General features: G+C 40.1%; 1 protein-coding gene across 6 annotated transcripts in view; it reads right to left on the reverse strand.

Annotated features, from left to right (window-relative positions):
- The window catches only part of LOC144376379 (uncharacterized), a 34,671-nt gene extending 9,695 nt beyond the window's left edge, over nt 1–24,976 (reverse strand). Inside the window, exons 1-11 of one of the 6 annotated variants that reach the window (XR_013436825.1) lie at nt 24,820–24,976; nt 24,331–24,469; nt 19,906–20,053; nt 18,130–18,161; nt 17,543–17,647; nt 15,237–15,384; nt 13,438–13,469; nt 12,859–12,963; nt 11,562–12,589; nt 9,558–9,662; nt 246–407 (exon numbers count right to left, since the gene is read on the reverse strand). Coding sequence is in view for 5 of the 6 variants with exons in the window: in XM_078043920.1 (XP_077900046.1) it covers nt 9,576–9,662; nt 12,859–12,963; nt 13,438–13,469; nt 15,237–15,384; nt 17,543–17,647; nt 18,130–18,161; nt 19,906–20,053; nt 24,331–24,465 (792 nt within the window). In the remaining variant the exon portion in view is untranslated. Of the gene's footprint in view, nt 1–245; nt 408–9,557; nt 9,663–11,561; nt 12,590–12,858; nt 12,964–13,437; nt 13,470–15,236; nt 15,385–17,542; nt 17,648–18,129; nt 18,162–19,905; nt 20,054–24,330; nt 24,470–24,819 lie in introns of those variants that run through there. The other 5 variants (XM_078043922.1, XM_078043919.1, XM_078043923.1 and 2 more) reach the window with 5 other exon arrangements.
- Between the last annotated feature and the right edge of the window lie 611 nt (nt 24,977–25,587).

Here is a 25,587-nt window from a genome sequence, read left to right on the forward strand (position 1 = left end):
GTGAAAGTGCCTTCTACTGCCATGTATAACTAATTAGAACAAATAAAAGAAAAGAAAACAGAATGGTGGCAGCCAGGGGTAGAGGAGGAGGAATGGGAGTTCTTACTTACATGGTGACAGAGTTTCTGTTTGGAGGGACAAAAGTGTGCTGGAAACAGAAGTTTGTACAATATTGTGAGTGTAATTAATGCCTCTGAGTTGTCTACTTCACTGGGCTAAAATGGCGAATTTAATGGTACCAGTCCTTTAAAACAAAGAACACTTTAATTATTAAAATTTTTAACATTTTCCTTTCCAGAATATTAAAAGAGTAGGTTGCCATTCATAGCTCTTCTGGAGAACCTCCTTGGCTGCCAAGATGTGAGGAGTTAACTTGTGAGCCCTTTCGCCATGTTCGGGACTGGGTGCTGCCAAAGAGAGGAAACAAAAAGTGCATAATTTAGAAGCAAAACGTTTTATGTTCTTTCAACTAAGGCCTGAAGACTACTTATGAATACAATTGACTTAAACAACAAGTATTTTAATACCTGCCACAAACCTCTCTTAGTTACAACCATAACTTTTATAAGCTGTTTGGAAAACAGTTGTTTTTATTGTTTAAGTTTCTTGTAGTGAAATTATTTCTAATTAATGGATTCTTTAGTATAAATTTTAGGTATAAAAAGTGAGCAAACAATAGAGATCCTCGCTGAGTTTCTTGTGACATGAAATGTTCCCATGTTGGCTCCTCATTTTCTTATTGATATCTTGCATTACAGTACAGTATACTTACAATGATACCTATTGTGGATACAAATCTATATATTAATACACTTTTGTTGTTTTTTTGGAGGTGCTGGGGCTTGAACCATGGCGCTCGTGCATGCCAAGCAACCACTCTACCTCAAATGAACAAATACGGATGTATTTCTATTAATCCAAAGCTGAGAATAGCCAACTGTGTAACCCTGGAGATCCAGGCTGACTGATTCTCGCAGCCTGCCCCAAGGCTACAGAAAGTGTGGCTCCCAGAGAAGTGATTAATTAGCAAGCAGGGAGATAAGTGGCTGCAACTCCGTGGAATCCCGACAGCCAAGCCCGCACTGACCCCCTGGCTGAGTACAGGATTTCAGACGGGGAAGGAAGCGGTACAATCCTATCCCCCACAGGGTACACTCCACCAAGGCAATCAGCGGCCACCATCTTAGAGAACTGAAGTATCCACCACCACTCTCCAACAGATTGCAACAATAAAACAGGTGTGTGTCACTCAGCTCATCCCCCAGACTTCGGGGAATTCGCATAAAATCTCTCCTAGGCTTTCCAGGGGAGGGAGTATCAGAGTGAGCCTGCATAAAGACTAGGGGAAAACGAGAGACACCTGACCTTCAACTCCCCCTCCCATTAGCAGCCAAAATGAAACCTGTCTAGCCAGTGCTGGGGGAGGGGCAAGCAGAAAAAAATCAAAACGATACAGTGCCAGGGATCCCAATAGCCAACTGTGTGACCCCGGAGATCTGGGCTGACTGATTCGCACGGCCTGCCCTGTGGCTACAGAAGGCATGGAGCTGCAGAGAAGCGATTAATTAGCAAGCAGGGAGAAAAGTGGCTGCGATTAGGTGGAATCTCGCCTGCCAAGCCCGCACTGACCCCCGGGCTGAGTACAGGATTTCAGAGGGGGAAGGAATCGGTACAGTTCTATCCCCCACAACAGAAACAAAACAATAGAGTGCCGGGGTTCCCAATAGCCACCCTCCACACCCAACAAACGGCAGGCCCAGAGTACAGTTTGAACTGACGAGAACCATCACTCAGGGGAAATCTGGTCTAGCAGGAGAAACCAAGACTAGCAGGAGAAACCAAGGGACTAGAGGCAAGGCCCTCGCGACTGAGCGGCTGGAAACTATAGGCCCGCTGGCGACAGTTCACCCACTGCCCGCGTAACTGGGCGGTTGGAGAACGCCCGCCCGCTGGCGACCGATCACCCGCCCGGGGACTGTGATACTGGGCGGCTGGAGACCGCCTGCCTGCCGTGACTGGGAGCTGAAACCAAACAGACAGTCCAGTCACACACCCCCATTAGGACACCCCGGCAAGGAGCCTGGGGCCCGTCATAGCAGAGTAGTGTCGGCAGTGGAGCTCGGACTTCGGAATTCCTTCCCAGCGGAATCCACATTAGCAGGCATAGTTTAACAACACAAAGGAGAGACATCAGAGTAATACAGAACCAAAACAAATCTATAAAGAGAGCAGAAACACGACAATCAAATAGAGCTGGAAAGTAACGTGGACAACATGAGAAAACACGGGAAAAAAGGACTACAAACAATGCAAGACAACTTAATTCTACCGGAGGACATAGAAACATCAGAAGCAGGGATAGGGAAAGAACTCGGCATACCTAACTTGAATGGAAAGGAATATTACAGAAGACATGAGACAGCAAGTCCAAGCAATAAAAGTATATTTTGAAAATGAATTAAACAAACAAATTCAAATGGCAAAGAACAAGCTCTACCAGGAGATAGAGATCTTAAAAAACAAATCAAACAATAATCCTAGAATTGCAGGAAACTATAAACCAAATTAAATACTCAAATGAGAATATTACAACTAGACTTGATCAAGTAGAAGTCAGAACATCAGATAATGAAGACAAGGTTTATCAACTTGAAAAAAATATAGTCAACACAGAAAAGATGCTTAAATCCCACGAGCAATCTATTCAAGAGATATGGGATGTCATAAAAAAACCAAATTTGAGAGTCATCGGGATAGAAGAAGGCTCAGAGATTCAAACCAAAGGAATGGACAGCATATTAAATGAAATAATTCTAGAAAACTTCCCAGAGATGAAAGATGGAATGGATTGCCAAATCCTAGAAGCCTACAGGAGGCCAAACATTCAAAACCATAATAGACCAACTCCAAGACATATAATTATGAAGATAGCCAACATACAGAACAAGGAGAGAATATTAAAGGCTACGAGAGAAAAGAGGCAGATTACATTCAGGGGTAAACCAATTAGGTTAAAGACTGATTTCTCATCACAGAATTTGAAAGCGAGAAGATCCTGGAACAATGTATTTCAAACGCTGAAAAATAATGGATTCCAACCACGAATACTGTATCCAGCAATATTGAGCTTCAGATTTGACAATGAAATTAAAATCTTTCACGATAAACAAAAGCTAAAAGAATTCGCAGCCAGAAAACCAGCACTGCAAAGCATTTTGAGCAAAATACTACAAGAAGAGGAATTGAAAAATAGTGCCCAAAACTAACAGCAGGAGGTATCGCAGTAAAGGGGGAGGAAAATAACCAAAAAGTAAAACTAGCCAAACTAAAATAAATCAATAAAGAAGCATGACTGGAAGTACAAATCATATCTCAATTGTAACCTTAAATGTTAATGGCCTAAACTCACCAATCAAGAGACATAGGCTAGTAACGTGGATCAAAAAAACAAATCCAACAATATGCTGCCTTCAGGAGACTCATATGATAGGAAAAGACATACACAGGCTGAAGGTTAAAGGTTGGGAAAAATCATACCACTCACATGGCCCTCGGAAGCAAGCAGGAGTGGCCATACTCATATTGAATAAAATCAACTTCAAACCTAAATTAATCAAGAAGGATAAAGGAGGACACTATATACTGTTAAAAGGAACCATCCACCAACAAGACATAACAATTATCAATTTGTATGCACCAAACAATGGAGCTGCAACGTTCATAAAACAAACTCTCCTCAAGTTCAAGAGTCAAATAGACCACAACACAATAATTATGGGTGACTTCAACACACCTCTCTCGCCATTAGACAGATCCTCTAGACAAAAACTGATTAAAGAAACTATAGAACTCAACAGCACAATCAATATCCTAGACTTAACCGACATATTTAGAATATATCAACCATCATCAAGTGGATACACGTTCTTCTCGGCACCACATGGATCCTCCTCAAAGATAGACCATATATTATGCCATAAGGCAACTCGTAGTAAATATAAAGGCGTGGAGGTAATACCATGCACCATATCTGATCATAATGGAATGAAATTGAAAATCAATGATAAAAGAAGGAAGGAAAAAACCTACATCACATGGAAAATGAACAATATGTTATTGAATGATCAATGGGTTACAGAAGACATAAAGGAGGAGATGAAAAAATTCTTAGAGTCAAATGATAACACAGACACAACATACCGGAATCTATGGGACACAATGAAAGCAGTTTTAAGACGGAAATTCATTTCTTGGAGTTCTTTCCTCAAAAAAAGAAAAAACCAACAAATAAATGAACTCACACTACACCTCAAAAACCTAGAAAAGGAAGAGCAAAACAACAGCAAATGTAGTAGAAGACAAGAAATAATTAAAATTAAAGCAGAAATCAACGAAATTGAAACAAAAAAACCATTGAAAAAATTGATAAAACTAAAAGTTGGTTCTTTGAAAAAATAAATAAGATAGACAAGCCCTTAGCCATGCTAACGAAAAGAAAAAGAGGGAGAAGTCAAATTACTAACATACGGGATGAAAAAGGCAATATCACAACAGACACTACAGAAATACAGAAGATAATTAGAAAATATTTTGAAACCCTATATTCCAATAAAATAGAAGATAGTGAAGATATCGATAAATTTCTTAAGGCAAATGATTTGCCTAGATTGAGACAGGAAGACACACACAATTTAAACAGACCAATAACAAAGGAAGAAGTAGAAGAAGCCATCAAAAGACTACCAACCAAGAAAAGCCCTGGACTGGATGGGTATACAGCGGAGTTCTACAAAACCTTCAAAGAAGAATTAATACCAATACTTCTCAAGCTATTTCAAGAAATAGAAAAAGAAGGAGCTCTTTCAAATTCATTCTATGAGGCCAACATCACTCTGATCCCAAAACCAGACAAAGACACTTCAAAGAAAGAAAACTACAGACCAATATCTCTAATGAACTTAAATGCAAAAATTCTCAATAAAATCCTGGCGAATCGAATACAAAAACATATCAGAAAACTTGTGCACCATGATCAAGTAGGATTCATCCCTGGGATGCAAGGCTGGTTCAATATACGGAAATCAATAAATGCTATTCACCACATCAATAGACTTAAAGACAAGAACCATATGATCATCTCCATAGATGCAGAAAAAGCATTCGACAAAGGACAGCATCCCTTTATGTTCAAAACACTAGAAAAACTAGGGATAACAGGAACTTACCTCAACATTGTAAAAGCTATATATGCTAAACCTCAGGCTAGCATCATCCTAAACGGAGAAAAATTGAAGGCATTCCCTCTAAAAACTGGAACAAGACAGGGATGCCCTCTATCACCACTTCTATTCAATTTAGTTCTTGAAGTACTAGCCAGAGCAATTAGACAGACAAAAGAAATTAAAGGCATAAAAATAGAAAAAGAAGAAATTAAATTATCACTATTTGCAGATGACATGATAATATACTTAACAGACCCAAAAAGGTCTACAAAGAAGCTGCTAGAGTTAATAAATGAATTCAGCAAAGTGGCAGGTTATAAAATCAACACGCATAAATCAAAGGCATTCCTGTATATCAGCAACAAAACCTCTAAAATGGAAATAAGGAAAACCACTCCATTCACAATATCCTCAAAGAAAATAAGATACTTGGGAATCAACCTAACAAAAGAGGTGGAAGATTTATACAATGAAAACTACAGAACCTTAAAGAGAGAGATAGAAGAAGATCTCAGAAGATGGAAAAATGTACCCTGTTCATAGATAGGCAGGACTAACATCATCAAAATGGCGATATTACCCAAAGTTCTCTACTGTTTAATGCGACGCAAATCAAAATCCCAACGACATTTTTTGTAGAAATAGATAAAGCAATCTTGAAATTCATATGGAAAAACAAAAGACCCAGAATAGCAAAAGCAATTCTAAGCAGGAAGTGTGAGTCTGGAGGTATAGCGATACCAGAGTTCAAACTGTACTACAAAGCAATAGTAACAAAAACAGCATGGTACAGGTACCAAAACAGGCAGGTGGACCAATGGTACAGAATAGAGGACACAGAGACTAATCCACAAAGTTACAACGATCTTATATTTGATAAAGGGGCTAAAAACATGCAATGGAGGAAAGATAGCATCTTCAACAAATGGTGCTGGGAAAATTGGAAATCCATATGCAACAAAATGAAATTGAATCCCTTTCTCTCGCCAGCCACAAAACTTAACTCAAAATGGATCAAGGAGCTAGATATCAAACCAGAGACACTGCGTCTGATAGTAAAAGTTGGCTACGATCTACATATTGTGGGGTCGGGCCCCAAATTCCTTAATAGGACGCCCATAGCCCAAGAGTTAATAACAAGAATAAACAAATGGGACTTACTTAAACTCAAAAGTTTTTTCTCAGCAAGAGAAACAATAAAAGAGGTAAATAGACAGCCTAAATCCTGGAAACAAATTTTTACCCCTCACACCTCAGATAGAGCCCTAATATCCAGAATGTACAAAGAACTCAAAAAATTAAACAATAAGATAAAAAATAACCCAATCAACAAATGGGCCAAGGACCTGAACAGACACTTCTCAGAGGAGGACATACAATCAATCAACAACTACATGAAAAAATGCTCACCATCTCTAGCAATCAGAGAAATGCAAATCAAAACCACCCTAAGATACCATCTCACTCCAGTAAGATTGGCAGCCATTATGAAGTCAAACAACAATAAGTGTTGGCGAGGATGTGGGGAAAAGGGTACACTTGTACACTGCTGGTGGGATTGCAAAATGGTGAGGCCAATTTGGAAAGCAGTATGGAGATTCCTGGGAAAGCTGGGAATGGATCCACCATGTGTGACCCAGCTATCGCCCTTCTTGGACTATTCCCTGAGGACCTTAAAAGAGCGCACTATAGGGATACGGCCACATCAATGATTATAGCGGCACAATTCACAATAGCTAGACTGTGGAACCAACCTAGATGCCCTTCAATAGATGAATGGATAAAAAAAATGTGGCATCTAGACACAATGGAGTTTTATGCAGCACGAAGAAATGACAAAATCATAGAATTTGCAAGGAAATGGATGACATTAGAGCAGATTATGCTAAGTGAAGCTAGCCAAGCCCTAAAAAACAAATGCCAAATGTCTTCTTTGATATAAAGAGAGCAACTAAGAATAGAACAGGAAGAAAGAGCATGAGGAAAAGACTAACAGTAAACAAAGACGAATGGGTGGAGAGAAAGGGAGAGAGAATGGAAAGCATATGGAAATGGTAGGAGACCTTCAATGATACACAAAATTATAAGAGGTTATGAGGGACAAGGGGGAGGGAAAAAAGGGAGAGAATTGAACAGCAGCAGAGGAGGAAGAGAGGGAAGATGGGAGGGGAGGGGAGGAGAGGGGGGACAGTAGGGGATAGGAAAGGTAGTAGAATACAACAGTCACTAATATGCCATTATGTAAAAATGTGAGTATGTAACAGATGTGATTCTGCAATCTGTATTTGGGGTAAAAATGGGAGTTCAAAACCCAATTGAGTCAAATGTACAAAAGATGATATATCATGAGCTCTGTAATGTTTTGAACAATCAATAAAAAAAAATCCAAAGCTGACACTTTAGACATTAGAGTTCACTCTTTGTATTGGATTATATAATTCTATGGGATTTGAAAAATGAATATTGTCCTGTGTATCTACCATTATAATATCATACTGAATAAATTCACTGTCCTAAAAACCTACTACTCATCCTCTTCACACCTCTCATTCCCTGCAATCAATGATTTTATAAAACTCCTCAAACTTGAGATGTCCTAAACATTCATGCTAGACACTGCCCTAGCATGGATGAACACTTCTAGCCCACACTCTACACTTGCAATTGGAGAGCATCTAGCCCCTTTAGATGGAAGGGAACCACTAAGCACTATGCTCTAAAAGATCTTTCAGAGAATAATATGCCCACGCCATAGCCATGTAGTCAATTATACAAGTTATTTTCCTGCCATAAATAAATAGATAACACAAAATTCTTTCATGCCTTTTGGTGTTATGATATCTCAGTTTTTATCCATGAATCCTATTTCTATTGTATGGATGTAGCACATACATTGGATTTCTTTTGTTTATATTGTGGTGCTGGGAATGGAACCCAGGGTCTCAGCAGGCTAGGCATGTGCTCTACCACTGAGCTCCACACAGTCCTCACATTCACTTTTTGAAACTCATCTTGTTATAGATTTAGCAAATATGAATAAAGATGCTATAAAAATTTTGCACAGGTTTTTGTGTGGACACATCTCTGGCATAGGTGGTAAGGTCATGTTTTATTTTGTGGGAAACTGAAAAAGCCCTAATCTGGAGTGGAGCCTCTCACTAGCAATGCAGGAGCATTCCTGTTGCTCCATCTCTCATTTTTCACTTTTTTATTCTTTCTTTCCTTAGTGATTAGGTAAAACTCCATCTTCTTATTGAATGTTTGCAACTTTCAATGATCACACTCGACCATCCCATGACACACCATGTCACACAGGACAAGATTCTTAGGGTGGTTGTTCTTGGCCTGGGTGCTCTCATTGTCATTTTATGTATGCATATCTCCTGCCTCCACTGTTATTATTTTTAGTTAAATGGTTTTATCTTTGAAAGATACTTTTATAAGGGACAGACATTTATTTATTCAGGCATCTAGAATTATATTTGACTATACTATATTTGAGGAAGCTGTTATTTAGCTTTTGGAAGATAGATTTCTGGGTTCATTTTTTATATCAGAACCTCATTACACATCATGAAAACCCTTCAAACTGTCTCACAACTCACTGATGCTATTGCATTTAAAGTTGTTTTCATTTCTATCTTTATATTTCACTATGATAGTTTCCACTACAATAATCTATCATTAATCCAGTCTCAAAACATTTTACACAAATATAATGCCTACCCTCCCTTTCACTTCAAAGAGCCAGGTGTAAGGAATATAGAAAACACAGCCTTCTGTCATGAGATAAGAATCCAATGGCGGTCCTCAGAGCCACCACATCACAGTGGAGCCCCCTTAGTACTTCTCTCCCTGGCTCCATCTGAGCCCATTACTGTTGAAATTCTCCTCAGCTGGGGAGGAATTTCACTCTCAACTGTCTTTAGAATGCCATCAAGGCTGTGAGAGAAATGTCAAAATGAGAAATAAAGTACATAATCTGGGGAAGAGGAAAGATCTAAATTTTAGGTAGCAGAGTTACCCACATTATGAAACAGAGAAAAAACAGTAATGGATGATCTCTCTGGAAAAGGGGACAAAGCATGGAAAGAAAAAAACAGTGAGTTAAGTATTCTAACTTTTAAAGAAGCCATTGATTTTTATTTTTCAAAAAAGTGGTTTTTGATGAGGACTCTTTAGGTAAAAACTTTAATTTAATCTTAAATTAATCTTCTCATAGTAAAACATTTTAAACTTGAAGGCTTTTGGAAATTATCTCTGAAAGTCAAATGCAAACAGCTGTTTTTCAAACACACATGCACAGATGTGCACACCAGGTCATTAGTCACTCACTGGTCTTGTATGGCCACGTCATGGGGCAGTGAAAGGCCGCACGTCTCCATCACCATCACCTTCCTCCATTACAATTGCTGATGTTTCCGGCCCCTTGGTGTTCAGCTGTGTTCAGAAGCAAAGGAAGACAAGCAAGATTAAAATGTGACCAAGTGTCCTTTTATTAAACAAACTTTAAGAAGTTATTTTTTCCATAGCTAATTTTTAAACGATTAAACCTCACTGGTTATCATACCACATATCAGTGAAAGATTAATGGCTTTTTTTTAGTAGACAAAACTGAGAAAAATGGCTCATTCTATGATAAAAAATAAAACTTGGTCTCACACACAAAGGTACATATCAAATAGTTTAAAGGTGATGTTTAATCTTTTCCAACCAGCAGAGCCTGGCATTAACAAGTGACAACCAGTGCTGGACCGCTCAGAACAGTGGCCAACCAGGGCACTGCCTAGTGTGTCCTAGCTGGACCAAGGCGAACTCTGCGGACTCAACGTGAAAGGAAAAGAAGTGAGCTAACATAAGAAAACAAAAATATCTTAACTTAAACTTCAAATAAATCAAAAAGCAACAAACTTCAAAACAAAACAATGTGTCTACCTTAAAATTAAGAATGTCTATTCGGTGAAGGATCCCTGGATTCACAAAGTGCCATTCTGAGTTATTTGCAATTATCCAGAAATCTATAAGGAACTCCTCAGAGTAAACACACACAACACACAAAAAGGAAGTCCTGTGGGAAAAGGAGCCATTCATTCCTAGAGCAGCCAGCGGGGCCGAGGGGCAAGCGACAAGATCCCCCAAATTACTGGTGATCCAATGGGAATACATTAAACGCTGTGCCCCTTGGGCCCACCAGGCTGGCGAAAACCAGACAATTGGGCAGTATCAAGTGCTGGGGAGGATGAGGAGGAAGGAAGCCTCCAGTGGAAGGCCAGAGAGATTAGCCTGTGTGACCCGTAACCCCATCCTGGGTGTGTATGCCAGGGAAATTTCACACAAGCGCAGAAGGGACACCGAAAAGGATGTTGACCGTGGCCTGGAATGTGGTGCCAGGAGGTGGTGGCACCCCGGTGTCCGCTACGTAAGGCAACGTGTGAGTGAAATGCGTCGATGCCCACCACAATCTCACACAACAGTAAAAGCATATTCACTCCTGAACACCGTATCCTATAAGGACACAGTGATATTCAAAGATATAGAATAAACAAACAGGGTGCCGATGGGACAGGATGGTGGGAAGAAAGGCAGAAACGCCACAAAACCAGAATCCTTGCACGGGACTGTGATCCCAAAGTCCAAAACCAAATGGCTGTGCTCAGTTCTGCCTCAAATGTGTACACCAGGAAGTGTGTGCCAGAAAGGGGGCTCTAAAGGGTCCTGGGGAGAGGAGATGCCGTGGCTGAGACCCTAGTACCTTCGTTCTTGGAGAGTGTTCCAGGGCTTAAGCTGCAGCCCAGACACCACTCTGGAGAACGTGCCCCCAACAAACTGCATTCCCAACTTCCAAATGAGGATAAGGCCGCTGTTGGTCCTTGATGAGATCTAAGGCCCTGTGTCCCAGGCCTGGAAGCCCATAACCCAACCCTCATTTACTTCAAGTCACTCTTTGAATAAGAGCAACAGTTCATAGAACAGACATTTGGAGGAAGAGACAGGAGATGAAGGTGAGAGATGAGGGGGGAGACATCTTCTCCACGTCCTGGGGGCTGCACAATTCAGCAGGACCTGTCATGCAGCCACAGGCCCCCCAGGGCAGCCACGACCACTACACAACTAACCAAGCAGCTAGGCTGGAGACCAGGGTCAATAGGAGATAGAGTCAAAGTTCATTCCTTGATTTTGCCTCAGCTTAAAGATAGGTTCTAACTCAGCTTCTGCTAACCCTGAGAGGGCAAAAATGCTTTGTCCCCAAGTCCTGGAGGGCCCTCCAAACAGGGTTTCAGCCCCAGACCTCAATGAGGTCCCCGGATTCCATGCCCAGATCAGCTGGCAGCTCCTTGCCTGAAAGCTTTGTCCCATCAAAGAAGAAAAACAGCTTGTGTCCAGAGAGTCCCATGGCCTCCTCATAGTGTGACACGAGGGTCTTGAGAGGAGAATCCTGAGACAACAAGATCTCCAGCATCTGGTGTTTCTCTTTGCCATGCACCCTGAGACGGAGCTGCTGGGATGTCTCTGTGGCCTCTGAAGAACTTGCTAGCATCACACAGTCAATGATGTCAGCCACTCCAAGCTTCAGAGTCCAGGGGGTGGCCGTAGGGGACAGTTCTGTCTCTCCAAAGAGCAAAAGAATCCTGCTTGGGGACACCCTGAGACGGGTGGCCATGTGGTCCACCACACTCTGAAGGGGCTCCGACATTCTGATGGGCAATCTGATCAGGTCGGCCCAGCACCGAATTTTCAGTGGGAAGAACCGGGGATCTTTATATTTCACTGTGGTAGTTTCCACTACAATAATCTATCATTAATCCAGCCTCATAACGTTTTATACAAATATAATGCATACCCTCCCTTTCACTTCAAAGAGCCAGTTGTAAGGAATATAGAAAACACAGCCTTCTGTCATTAGATGGGAATCAATGTTGGTCCTCAGAGCCACCACATCACAGGCCAGCCCCCTTAGTACTTCCTCCCTGGCTCCATCTGAGCTCATTACTGCTGAAATTCTCCCTCAGCTGGTGGGGAATTTCACTCTCATCTGTCTTTTTTTTTTTTTTTTAAGAGAGAGTGGGAGAGAATAGAGAGAGAGAATTTTTAATATTTATTTTTTAATTCTCGGCGGACACAACATCTTTGTTGGTATGTGGTGCTGAGGATCTAACCCAGGTCGCACGCATGCCAGGCGAGCACGCTACCACTTGAGCCACATCCCCAGCTCGTCAACCGTCTTTAGAATGTCATCAAGGCTTTGAGAGAAATGTCAAAAGGAGAAATAAAGTACATAATCTGGGGAAGAAGAAACATCTAAGTTCCAGGAAGAAGAGTTACCCACATTATGAAACAGAGAAAAAACACAGCAATAGATGATCTCTCTGGAAAAGGGGATAAAACATGGAAAGAAAAAACCCAGTGAGTTAAGTATTCTAACTTTTAAAGAAGCCATGGATTTTTATTATTCAAAAAAGTGGTTTTTGATGAGTACTCTTTAGGTAAAAACTTTAATTTAATCTTAAATTAATCTTCTCATAGTAAAATATTTTAAACTTGAAGCTTTTTGAAATTATCTCTGAGTGTCAAATGCAAACAGCTGTTTTTCGAACACACATGCACAGATGTGCACACCACGCCATTAGTCACTCACTGGTCTTGTATGGCCAAGTTGTGGGGCAGTGGAAGGTTGTTCCTCTCCATCACCATCCTCTTCCTCCATTACAATTGCTAATTTTTCCGGCCACTTGGTGTTCAGCTGTGTTCAGGAGCAAAAGGAAGACAAGCCAGGAAAAGTCAAAGATTAAAATGTGACCAGGTCTCCTTATATTCAACAAACTTTAAAAAGTTATTTTTTCCATAGCTAATTTTTAAATGATTAAACCTCACTGGTTACAATATATTCAATTGAAAAATAAAGATGATTTTCTGAAATATGGAAAAGTAAATAAACATATGATAAATATTCTGGAGTGCTATTTAGAAACATTAAATATTTCTTTACCTCTTATTTTATTTTTTAAACATTTTTTAAAAGTTGTTGATGAACCCTTATTTTATTTATTTGTATGTGGTGCTGAGAATGGAACCCAGTGTCTCATGCATGCCAAGCAAGCACACTAACACTGAGCCACAACCCCAGCCCTACCTCTTATTTTAGAAATTAAAAAAAAAATTTGTTTTCGTAACCTTAATTAGAACAAGAACTATAAGAAATACATCATCAACTTACTGCTGGTCTTCCAGAAGGGAAGCAATCCTTCTCTGAAAATGAAAGGGAAAGGAATGTTAACAATTTACCACAGAAAACTTTTCTATGACAAAAAGAAAAATAATATAAAAGAGGAGCAAGTGAAATGTGTTAAAACTGATTTCATTTTAAGTAGAATTACTTCTCTAGATATATGATAGTAATAGTAACTTAAAAATAAAATTTATATGAGACTCAGCTACTAACTCTTTAATCTTAATGAAACCTTAAAATACATTTTGAAAAACCTGAATTGATCATTCAAATGACTGGATTTCATGGTATGTAAATTATACTTCAATCAAGTTATTAAAATATAAAGGAGAACTAGCCTGGTAATTCCATGCCTATAATCCAAAGGGCTCAAGAGGCAGAGACAGGAGAATATTGTGTTCAAAGCCAGCCTAAGCAATTTAGCTAGGTGCTTAGAAACTCAATGCGACCCTGCCTCTACATAACATACAAAATAGAGCTGGGGATGTGGTTCAGGGGTTGAGTGACCCTGGGTTCAGTCCCTGGTACCCTGCCCCCACCAAAGTGTAATGAAAACCATACCCACCCAAGCTGTATTAAAATAAAACATTTCTTCTTTAAGATACTTTCTTAAGCAGTAAAGGTGATTTGACAAATATTCTTGAGTACCAAGGAGCAAGGTGATATAAAGCCACCAAACATGGCAACTGGGAAAAGAATTCTTTTTGACATGGTTTGTTTCTTTGTAAAATGCAACTTACTAGTTGACTTAGACGTTCTAGGTGAAAGTACGAGCTTTTCCTAAGGATACCAGGTAAGTTATTTATAGAAAAAGTCAAGATCAGTATTACTTGCAAAGAACTCTACTTCTTTTTTGAACATAGCCTTTCTCTCTGTGATGATGTAAACATATTAAATACAATTAATCCAACCACATATGATTTTTGCATACTTAGATTATTTTTAAAAACTATATATATGACTCAGAGACGGAAAACATATTAAATAAAAATTATATATCTTGGGGTTGTAATGGGCAAAATCTACCCAGAGAGAAATGGGAGAAACGATGTTGCATCTTTTAATGTACAGTGCAATGAAGAGAAAGCAGGAGAACCAGCTTGGGGAAGGAGAGTCTAACTAAATCTCCAAAGACATTCCAGGGATCGCTCAACCAACTGCACCACATGGACTCCATTCCACCGATGCTACTTTACGCAAACTGTTTTTAAAAATTTAGTATACTTCAACTCTTACTCACTGAGATTCTAATTCTGAGGAATAAATCCTTTGAGGTAAGGTATTTATTTTTATGTATTTGCATGTAATTTTTGAATAGAAAATACTTTTTATTTCAAGGTCTATGCATTTATAAAGCAAAAATTCCTTCTAGGCCACTGACAATAAACATATCTCTAGCATAAACATGTCTAGAAATCCACAATTTTTCCTTCTCAACTAAAAATCATTTAAACCCGTGAGGAGGAAAAAAAATACCCAAGTAAATGTAACAACATGGAACAAGTGTGAATCCCACTAGCATGTTGAATTATAATGTATAAGAAATATGGGGGAAAATGTAACAGATCCAATTCCATTCTTAACAAAATTATGAGATCAATGAAATCCTCAATCTCCAGATGATGTTCAAGAGCCATCCGGACAGTTGACAAAAAGCAGTATCTATGTAGGAGAAAGTAGGAACAATACAGTTTATCCTTTTATTTTTCCAGAAATGATCTTTTTATCTATCAGTGCTTCACAAGTTTCCATGGGATTCAGTCTTTTACCACTGTCTGAGGTCTCACCAGTAGGAGGAAAGCTGAGATTTTTCTTCTTCAAGGTGCTGGCGTTATAACACTTGTTGACACCCCGCACAGCTAGAGGATGCTCCGTTGGCCTTCCTTTGAGGACCCTGAAGGTTTGTGGCAACTGAGCCCCCTGCTCTGCCATGCCCTAACAAAGAGAAATTCAGACATGAGTTGTGGTTTGAATTGCTCTAATACTATCCATTTTCAGACATAAACATCAAGATACACAAAACAAACCCATACACATAATTTTAGATTTGACTAAATTCTAAATGGTCTCGTTTTCTAAAACTCTACTTTTCCATATTTATTTTGCAAATCAACAGTAAAGATCCAAACAACAAAATGGGAATGGAGTGCTGGGTTTGTTTGGGGAGAGGGACAGAAGTGTCAAACCTGTATTTCCTCTTGTTCATCACCCACCAGAGTAGCTCCTAATGGAAAAGGCTTAAGCCAAGAGCATAAGTCAGGGGACAGCAAACAGGAAGAAGAATGCTTCCTTATGTCTGGTTCTGCTCGAACTTTACACAGATACAGAACACAGGGCGGCTGGCCCATTCCAACTTCAGCACTTCAAGGAATACAAAAATAGGGATTTGAAACCAAGAACCCACTTTATACAGTGTTTACTGTTTCAGATCTTTTTAGGCGGGGAGGAGGAGGAGTACAAGGGATTGAATTCAGGGGGCACTCAACCACTCAGCCATACCCTCACCCTTTTTAATTTTTGAGACAGGGGTCTCACTAAATTGCTTAGTTCCTCGCTTATTGCTGAGTCTGCCTTTGAACTTGCAAACCTCCTAAGTCAGCCTCACTAGCTTCTGTGGTTACAGTCATGCTCCACTGAACCCAGCAATACATTACACTTTTTTTTCCCTTAAATACATTTGAAATAATCTAGTAGTACATTAAATGGTCATGCCATATTTTTAATTAATTTACTACTAATGATATTTGAGTTGACTTTTTGCTACATTTTGCTATCAAAATAATGGGACACAATCCATAATCTATGCTGCTCTATGGTTTCCCTAGGACACACATGCTAAAAATTGCATTTCTGGGTCAAAAGGTATGTAGGTGAAAGTAACATATTCATTTGTGATTTGGGATAGATACATGAAGGGATTTTTAAACAAATTTTTTTTGTGTGTGTGTGTTTGGTGTTTGGGATTAAACCCAGGGCCTTAAGCTGCTTAGTGATTAGGTAAGACTCCCTCTTATTATTGAATGTTTGCATCTTTGAATGATCACCCTCCACCATCATGTGACACCCCATGTCACACAGGACAATAATCTTAGGGTTCTTGTTCTTGGCCTGGAAGCTCTTATTGTCATTTTATATACATATCTCCTGCCTTTACTGTTATTATTTTTAGTTAAATGGTTTTATCTTTTAAAGATACTTTTATAAGAGACAAGACATTTATTTATTCAGGTTGGTAGAGGTGCTTTTGACTTTACTTTATTTGAGGAAGCGGTTAATAGCTTTTGGGAGATAGATTTTTTGGGTTGGTTTTTTCTATCAGAACTTCATTACACATCATGAAAACCCTTGAAACTGTCTCACAGCTCACTGATGCTATTGAATTTAAAAGTTGTTTTCATTTCTATCTTTATGTTTCACTGTGGTAGTTTCCACTACAATAATCTATCATTAATCCAGTCTCATAACATTTTACACAAATATATTGCATACTCTCCCTTTCATTTCAAAGAGCCAGTTGTAAGGAATATAGAAAACGTAGCCATCTGTCATGAGATGGGAATCCAATGGCGGTCCTCAGAGCCACCACATCACAGTCCATTCCCCTTAGTACTTCTCTCCCTGGCTCCACCTGAGCTCATTACTGCTGAAATTCTCCCTCAGCAGGTGAGGAATTTCACTCTCAACTGTCTTTAGAATGCCATCAATGCTTTGAGGGAAATGTCAAAAGGAGAAATAAAGTACATAAGATGGGGAAGAAGAAACATTTAAGTTTTAGGTAGAAGAGTTACCCACATTATGAAACAGAGAAAAAACACAGCAATAGTTGATCTCTCTGGAAAGGGGGGCAAAGCATGGAAAGAAAAAACCCAGTGAGTTAAGTATTCTTTTAAAGAAACCATTGATTTTTATTATTCAAAAAAGTGGTTTTTGATGAGTACTCTTTAGGTAAAAACTCTCATCTTAAATTAATCTTCTCATAGTAAAATATGTTAAAGTTGAAGCCTTTTTGAAATTATCTCTGAAAGTCAAATGCAAACAGCTGTTTTTCAAACACACATGCACAGATGTGCACACCAGGTCATTAGTCACTCACTGGTCTTGTGTGGCCACGTTGTGGGGCAGTGAAAGGCTGCACCTCTCCATCACCATCCTCTTCCTCCATTACTATTGCTGATGTTTCCGGTCCATTGGTGTTCAGCTGTGTTCAGGAGCAAAGGAAGACAAGCCAGGAAAAGTCAAAGATTAAAAGGTGACCAGGTCTCTTTTTTTAAAACAAACTTTAAGAAGTTATTTTTTCCATAGCTAATTTTTAAATGATTAATCCTCACTGGTTCCAATATATTCAATTAAAATTAAAGATGATTTTCTGAAATATGGAAAAGTAAATAAACATTATGATAAATATTCTGGAGGGCTATTTAGAAACATTAAACATTTCTTTACCTCTTATTTTATTTTTTTAAACATTTTTTAAAAGTTGTTGATGAACCCTTATTTTATTTATTTGTATGTGGTGCTGAGAATGGAACCCAGTGCCTCATGCATGCCAGGCAAGCACACTAACACTGAGCCACTACCCCAGCCCTACCTCTTATTTTAGAAATTAAAAAAATGAAAAACAGATTTCTTTTGGTAACATTAATTAGAGCAAGAACTATAAGAAATACATCATCAACTTACTGCTGGTGTTCCAGAAGGGAAGCAATCCTTCTCTGAAAGTGAAAGGGAAAGGAATGTTAACAATGTATCACAGAAAACTTTTCTATAATATAATAAATAATATAAATGAGGAGCATCTGAAATGTGTTAAAACCGATTTCATTTTAAGTAGAATTACTTCTCTAGAAATATGACAGTAATAGTAACAAAAATAATAATTTAATAAGACTCAGCTACTAACTCTATAATCTTAAGCAAACCTTAAAAAAATACATTTGGTAAAACCTGAATTGATCTTTCAAATGATTGGATTTCATGGTATGTAAATTATACTTCAATGAAGTTATTAAAATGTAATGGAGCCCTGGCCTGGTATTTCCATGCCTGTAATCCAATCGGCCTAAGTGGCAAAGACAGGAGGATCTTGAGTTCAAAGCCAGCCTCAGCAATTTAGCTAGGTGCTTAGAAACTCAATGCGACCCTGCCTCTACATAACACACAAAATAGAGCTGGGGATGTGGTTCAGGGGTTGAGTGACCCTGGGTGCAACCCCCGGTACCCAGCCCCCACCAAAGTGTAATGAAACCCATACCCACCCAAGCTGTATTAAAATAATACATTCCTTGTTTAAGATACTTTCTTAAGCACTAAAGGTGATATGACAAATACTCTTGAGTATCAAAGAGCAAGGGGATATAAAGCCACCAAACATGGCAAGTGGGAAAAGAATTTTGACATGGTTTGTTTCTTTGTAAAATGCAACTTGCTAGTTGACTCAGAAGTTCTAGGTAAAAGTACGAGCTTCTCCTAAGGATACCAGATAAGTTATTTATAGAAAAAGTCAAGATCAGTATTAGTTGCAAAGAAGTCTATTTCTATTTTGAACATAGCCTTTCTCTCTGTGATGATGTAAACATATTAAATACAATTAATCCAACCACATATGATTTTTGCATACTTAGATTACTTTTAAAACTATATAATGACTTTAGAGATGGAAAGCATATTAAATAAAAATTATATATCTTGGGGTTGTAATGGGCAAAATCTGCACAGAGAGAAATGAGAGAAATGATGTTGCATCTTTTAAAGTTCAGTGCAAAGAAGAGAAAGCAGCAGAACCAGCGAGGAGAAGGGGAGTCTAACTAAATCTCCAAAGACATACCAGGGATCAGTCAACCAACTGCACCTCGTGGACTTCATTCCAATGCTGCCTTACACAAACTGTTGTTAAAAATCCAGTATATTTTACTTCTTACCCACTTAGATTCTAATTCTGAAGAATAAATTTTTTGAGGTAAGATGTTTATTTTTATAATTTTTGAATAGAAAATACTTTTTATTTCAAGGTCTATGCATTTATAAAGCGAAAATTCCTTCTAGGCCACTGACAATAAACATATCTCTAGCATAAACATGTCTAGAAATCAACAATTTTTCCTTCTCAACTCAAAAACATTTAAACCCGTGAGGAGAAAAAAAAAAAACCCAAGTAAATGTAACAACATGGAACAAGTGTGAATCCCACTAACATGTTGAATTATAATGTATAAGAAATGTGGAAAACTATGTAACAGATCCAATTCCAGTTCTAACAAAATTATGAGATCAATGAAATCCTCAATCTCCAGATGATGTTCAAGAGCCATCCAGACAGTTGACAAAAAGAGTATCTATGTAGGAGAAATAGGAACAAAAACGTGTAGCCTTTTATTTTTCCAGAAATGATCTTTTTATCTATCAGTGCTTCACAAGTTTCCATGGGATTCAGTCTTTTAGCACTGTCTGAGGTCTCACCAGTAGGAGGAAATCTGAGATTTTTCTTCTTCAAGGTGCTGGCGTTATAATACTTGTTGACACCCCGCACAGCTAGAGGATGCTCCGTTGGCTTTCCTTTGAGGACCCTGAAGGTTTGTGGCAACTGAGCCCCCTGCTCTGCCATGCCCTAACAAAGAGAAATTCAGACATGAGTTGTGGTTTGAATTGCTCTAATACTATCCATTTTCAGACATAAACATCAACATACATAAAACAAACCCATACACATAATTTTAGATTTGACTAAAATCTAAATGGTCTTGTTTTCTAATACTCTACTTTTCCATATTTATTTTGTAAATCAACAGTAAAGATCCAAACAGAGGAATGGGAATGGAGTGCTGGGTTTGTTTGGGGAGAGGGACAGAAGTGTCAAACCTGTATTTCCCCTTGTTCTTCACCTACCAGAGTAGCTCCTAATTGAAAAGGCTTAAGCCAAGAGCAAAAGTCAGGGACAGCAGACAGAAAGAAGGATCCTTTCTTATGTCTGGTTCTTCTCTAGGCTTAGACAGAGAACACAGGATGGCAGGCTCATTCCAACCTCAGCAATTCAGGGAATACAAATGTAGTGTTTTGAAACCAAGAACCCACTTTATACAGTGATTACTGTTTAAGATCTTTTTTGGTGGGGAGGAGGAGGAGTACCAGGGATTAAATTCAGGGGCACTCAACCACTCAGCCATACCCTCAGCCTTTTTTATTTTTTGAGACAGGGTCTCACTAAATTGCTTAGTTCCTCGATTAGTTGCTGAGTCTGGCTTTGGACTTGCAAACCTCCTAAATCAGTCTCACAAGCTGCTGGGATTACAATCATGCTCCACTGAACCCAGGAAAACATTACAGTTTTTTCCGCTAAATTCATTTCAAATAATCTTGTAGTACATTACATGGTCATGCCATATTTTTAATCAATTTACTACTAATGATATTTGAGTTGATTTTTTAAAACATTTTGCTAGCTAAATAATGGGACAAAACCCATAATATGTGCTGTTCTCTGGTTCCCCAAGGACACACATGCTAAATATTACATTTCTGAGTCAAAATGTATGTATTTGAAAAAGTAAGATATTCATTTGTGATTTGGGATATACACATAAAGGGTTTTTACTTTATTTGTTTTTATTTTATTTATTTATTTATTTATTTACTTTTTTTTTTTTTTTTTTTTTTTGCTGTTTGGTATTTGGGATTAAACCCAGGGCATCAAGCTGGTAAGCACCTGCTAAACATTACCACAAGTTACCTTTACTTCCAAGGTCTTAATGTTATGGAGAAAATTGGCTTTTTCCTCCCCCATCTGCTGGACTGGGGACTGAATCCAAGGGTGCTTTAACACAGAGCTTCATCCCCAGTCCTCTACCCTTTTGCAAATTTGGGACAAGAGTCTTGTTAAGACCCCAACACATGTATCAAACCTGTGATCATCCTACCACTACGTGGAGCCTCTGGGATTACAGGGTGAACCAACGTGCTTGGCTACACAAGTTATTATCATTATTATTATGATCATTAATACTATTATTATTCGGGATTTACAGTCTCACCAATTTCCCCAGGCTTATCTCAAACTCATGGACTCAAGTGATCTTTATGTATCAGTCTGCAGAGTAGCTGGAAATACAGGCATGTGCCACAAAGCCCAGCTTTCATGTTTATTTAAAAAAATATATTAGTTGTAGATGGACACAATACCTTTATTTTATTTATTTTTATATAGTGCTAAGGCTCTAACCCAGGGCTTCAAGCCTGCTGGGAAAGCACTGTAACAGTGAGCCACATCCCTAGCCCTAATGTTTTTATTCTTTAAATTGTTTTTGGAAGTACTAGGTATTGAAGCCAGGAGCATTATACCACTGAGCTACATTCCCAGCCCTTTTTACTTTGAGATAGGGTCTTGCTAAAACTGCCCAGGCTGGTCTCAAACTTATGATCCTTTTGCCTCAGCCTCCTGAGCTACTGGGATGATAGGCAGACATCACTATGCCCAGTCATCTTAAATTGCTCTTTTTTATTCTGGGATTCCTATCTCATGTAAAATGTCTTATAAATATGAGATTGTACAGCCAAGTGTGGTGGCATGCACCTGTAATACCCCCTGCTCAGAAATCAGGAGCAGGAGAGTCACTGCAGCCCACGAATTTGAGACCAGTCTGAGCATCACAGGAAGCCCCCTCACGCCCAAAAAAATGGGGAAAAAAGAGATAAAAGTGGGGTACTCTAATAACTAACAGTGAGAAAATAACCCAAATTTAAATGTAAGGTCTCTGGTGTGGCTCAATGGTAGAGCTCTTGCCTAGCATGCTCAAGGACATGAGTTTTCATGCTTATTCATACTAGCCCCAAAGCAGAAATCTAAAATCTCCTAATCTTCCTATATAATAAAATATATATATGTGTGTGTATATATCTTTATATCTATGTGTATGTGTGTGTGTGTGTGTGAGAGAGAGTGTATTGTGTGTGTGTATGTGTGTGTGTGTATGTGTGTATACACACATTTTCCCCCAGCACTGGGGGGTTTAGCCTAAGGACATCCTACCACTTGGCTTTTTCCCTAGCTCTTCTTATTTTGAGATACAGTCTTGCTAATTGCAGAGGCTGGCCTAAAGGTGCCTCAGTTCCTGAGTTGCTGGAATTAGTCATGTGCCGCCAAACCCAGTTTACAATCCCTTTTCTAGCCAGTCCAGTGGTGCACACCTGCCTTCCAGGACTCAGCACACTGACATAGGAGGTTTGCTTGACCTCAGAAGTTCAAGACTGGCCTGGCCAACATACTGGGAACTCCACCTCAAACAAACAGAAAACCCACAAAACTTATAGTCAATTTTTCTTTCCTTTTCCACATCTTAGGATTCAATTCAGGGGTGTGTTACCATTGACCTACATCCTCAAAACTTTTCTTTGATACAGAAAATAATTCTCTTTAAGTTACTGATCCTTGACTTGTGATCCTCCTGCCTCAGTTTCTTGAGTAGCTGGGCTTATAGATGGGCACCGCTGTACCCAACTATATTATCAGTTTTCAAGTGTGCAGTAAATTAACTGGAACAACCTTATTGACCATTATATCTCCAAAACTTACTCATGTTTAACTGAAACTTTGTAATTTCTGAGTAATCTACTATCCTATTAGGACTCATAATAAACAAGTTCCCTTCCTATTATATGGAATCCTTTCCGGCACACTTGGTATTACCCACGCTGGTGGGTATTGTCCTTCTGAAGCCCTTGCCAGGAAGCCAGCCAGGTCAGTGACTGTGATTATTACTGTTGCCACATTTTAAGGATGAGAGACATGCTGAATGTCTTGCCCAAGGGCAAAGAGTCAGGCAGTGTTGGTTCATGAGCTTGAGTCTCCAGAGAGCAAGGATCTTCCCTTCCAGGAGGGCTCTGTCCCAGCCCCTCAGAGCCTCCACCCACACTTCCCTGAACCTAGGACACATAGGCACAGCTGCCATAGGAAGCAGCACAAAATATGTGTATATAACAGACATGGGGGTCTTGGCACTCTCAACAGGGGAGTGAGGACTCAGGAACAAGAGACCCCCCACATGGGGGTCAGGGGATGAACTTCTGCTGCTTGTCCTGGCATTGCTGGGTGTGAAGGGAGAATAGGAGGCCAAGCCTCCCTTGGAAGCCTCCCAATGCACCACTGGGCTGATGAGAAGCTAAAATCAGAGTCAGTACGTGAGGGATCTCCCTATCCTCCACCCCACAGCTCACAGTCAAGTCCCTGGATGCCTAGAGGCAGGACAAGGGAGAGAGCTGGCACCACACCACAGCAAGGGACCATGGGGGGCACTGTGGGTTACCCACCCCACTGTACACCTAATGCTCCACACAAATGTTTCACATTTTATGTCAAAAATTTCCATAAATAAAGAATCTGGAGTGCTGGGGTTGTGGCTCTGGGGTAGAGTGCTTGCCTAGCATGCATGAGGAACTAGGTTCAATCCATGGCACCACATAAAAATAAACAAATATAATAAATATATGTGTCCATCTACAACTGATATTTATACATGTACATACATACACACATACACACAAACAATACACATACACACACACATATAAAAGAAACAGAATTTTCTTTAACACATAAACTACTGGACTAGTCTCAGTCTTCATTAATAGATGAGGAAACTGAAGACCAAAAAAGTAAGGACTGACACAAAGCCAACCAGAAAGTGTGTTTTAGTCTTTTCTCTTTCTCTATCCAGGGACACCTGGATGTGCTCTGAAGCCCTGTGACCTGGACCCTGCACCCTCCAGGTCCATAATCCCACTCCTTATGCTCCAAGTGCTTCAGCTTTAGGGCCAGCCATACATCCGGGGCTTCTCCCAACACATGTGCAACCACAGACCCCCAAGGTTCAAAGCACACCCGATACTCCTTACCTTCTGTACAGGTGCAGCCTTGCCACTCCTTGGGGGGGCCTGAGTGGTGCACCTGGGCCAAAGGAGGTCTTTAAGGAGTTCTTTTGGCCCCCAGTTGGTCCCCTGGTCCACCTGAATGCAGACCGCCTCGGACATGTACCTGGGAAGCAACAGGCCAAATGCAAGGAGTCACTACCCACCTTGGCCTGGTCTCCCTGACCACTCTCACCCTCAGCTGGGAAAGCACAGAGCCCAGGGCTCTCATCCAGGAGCCTTATCTAGGCTGCCATTCCCCTCGAGCACATTTCTTGGGGCAAGAACCTACAACACCAAGGAAGAGTGAAATTCCCAGAAACTCCCAGAGTGCCCTGGAGAAAACCCCAAAGGAAAGGAACAGGAGTGTTAAGGCTGGGAGCTGGGGACAGGGACCAGGGAACTAGACCCAGCATCAACCCCCCCCGCCCACCAGCCCCAGTGTCCACCACTTGAGCCCTTGGTTTACCAACTTACTTAGGTCCCAAGGGTGCACAGAGTGCGATGTAACAATTTCTCGGGCAGCCCACATTGAATGCCTTGTCATACTGGAGGGAGATGAGGAAGGGAAGAGGAGCTCAGAATCAGCAGGACTGGGCACGGCCATCTCCCAGGGACCCTCGCTAAGTTGGTCAGTTAAGCCAGGGCTCAACCTGGGCCTGTGGCCAGGCTCTAGGTACAGGGGTGCCCAAGAGTGACCCAGGGCCTCCTGCCTTCCCAGGCTCCCAGGAAGCGTGACCTCCCTCAACCCACTTGTGAGCAGCTGTCCCCAGACAGTGCTGACCCAGCACCCACCTCTCCTGCCTTCTCAGGGCTCCTCATCCCCTAGTGCTTCCCTTTGCAGGATCCTTGCTCTGTCTCCATTGGCCTCACCTGTCCTCTCACCTCATCCTTCCAGGTACGTTTTAAGGTCTGTCTTGTGCTGTTCAGCTCAACTGATCCAAAGATCGTGTCACCACCCCACTCCCACTTGACTCTCTTACCTCTCAGTTTTTTCTAAAAATCTACCTTCATTGAGTTTCACTATGTGGAGACCAGTGGCAGCAGGGGATGCCCAGACATATTTCCCTAGTCAAAAATCAGATATTCTAGGAAAATCTGAGCTGAAGACCTTCAGTACACAAAGCAGGAAAGGTACAGGATCATGAAAGGTACAAGATCATGTCCTTCCCAGGACACTGACTGGCTTCTCCTCTCCCTTATTCTAATTTCTCTTTCCCCTGAGTCCATCCATCAGCTTCGACC

This window comes from Ictidomys tridecemlineatus, chromosome 3 (assembly GCF_052094955.1).
Source record: "Ictidomys tridecemlineatus isolate mIctTri1 chromosome 3, mIctTri1.hap1, whole genome shotgun sequence".
In the NCBI taxonomy this organism is placed as follows: Eukaryota; Metazoa; Chordata; class Mammalia; order Rodentia; family Sciuridae; genus Ictidomys; species Ictidomys tridecemlineatus.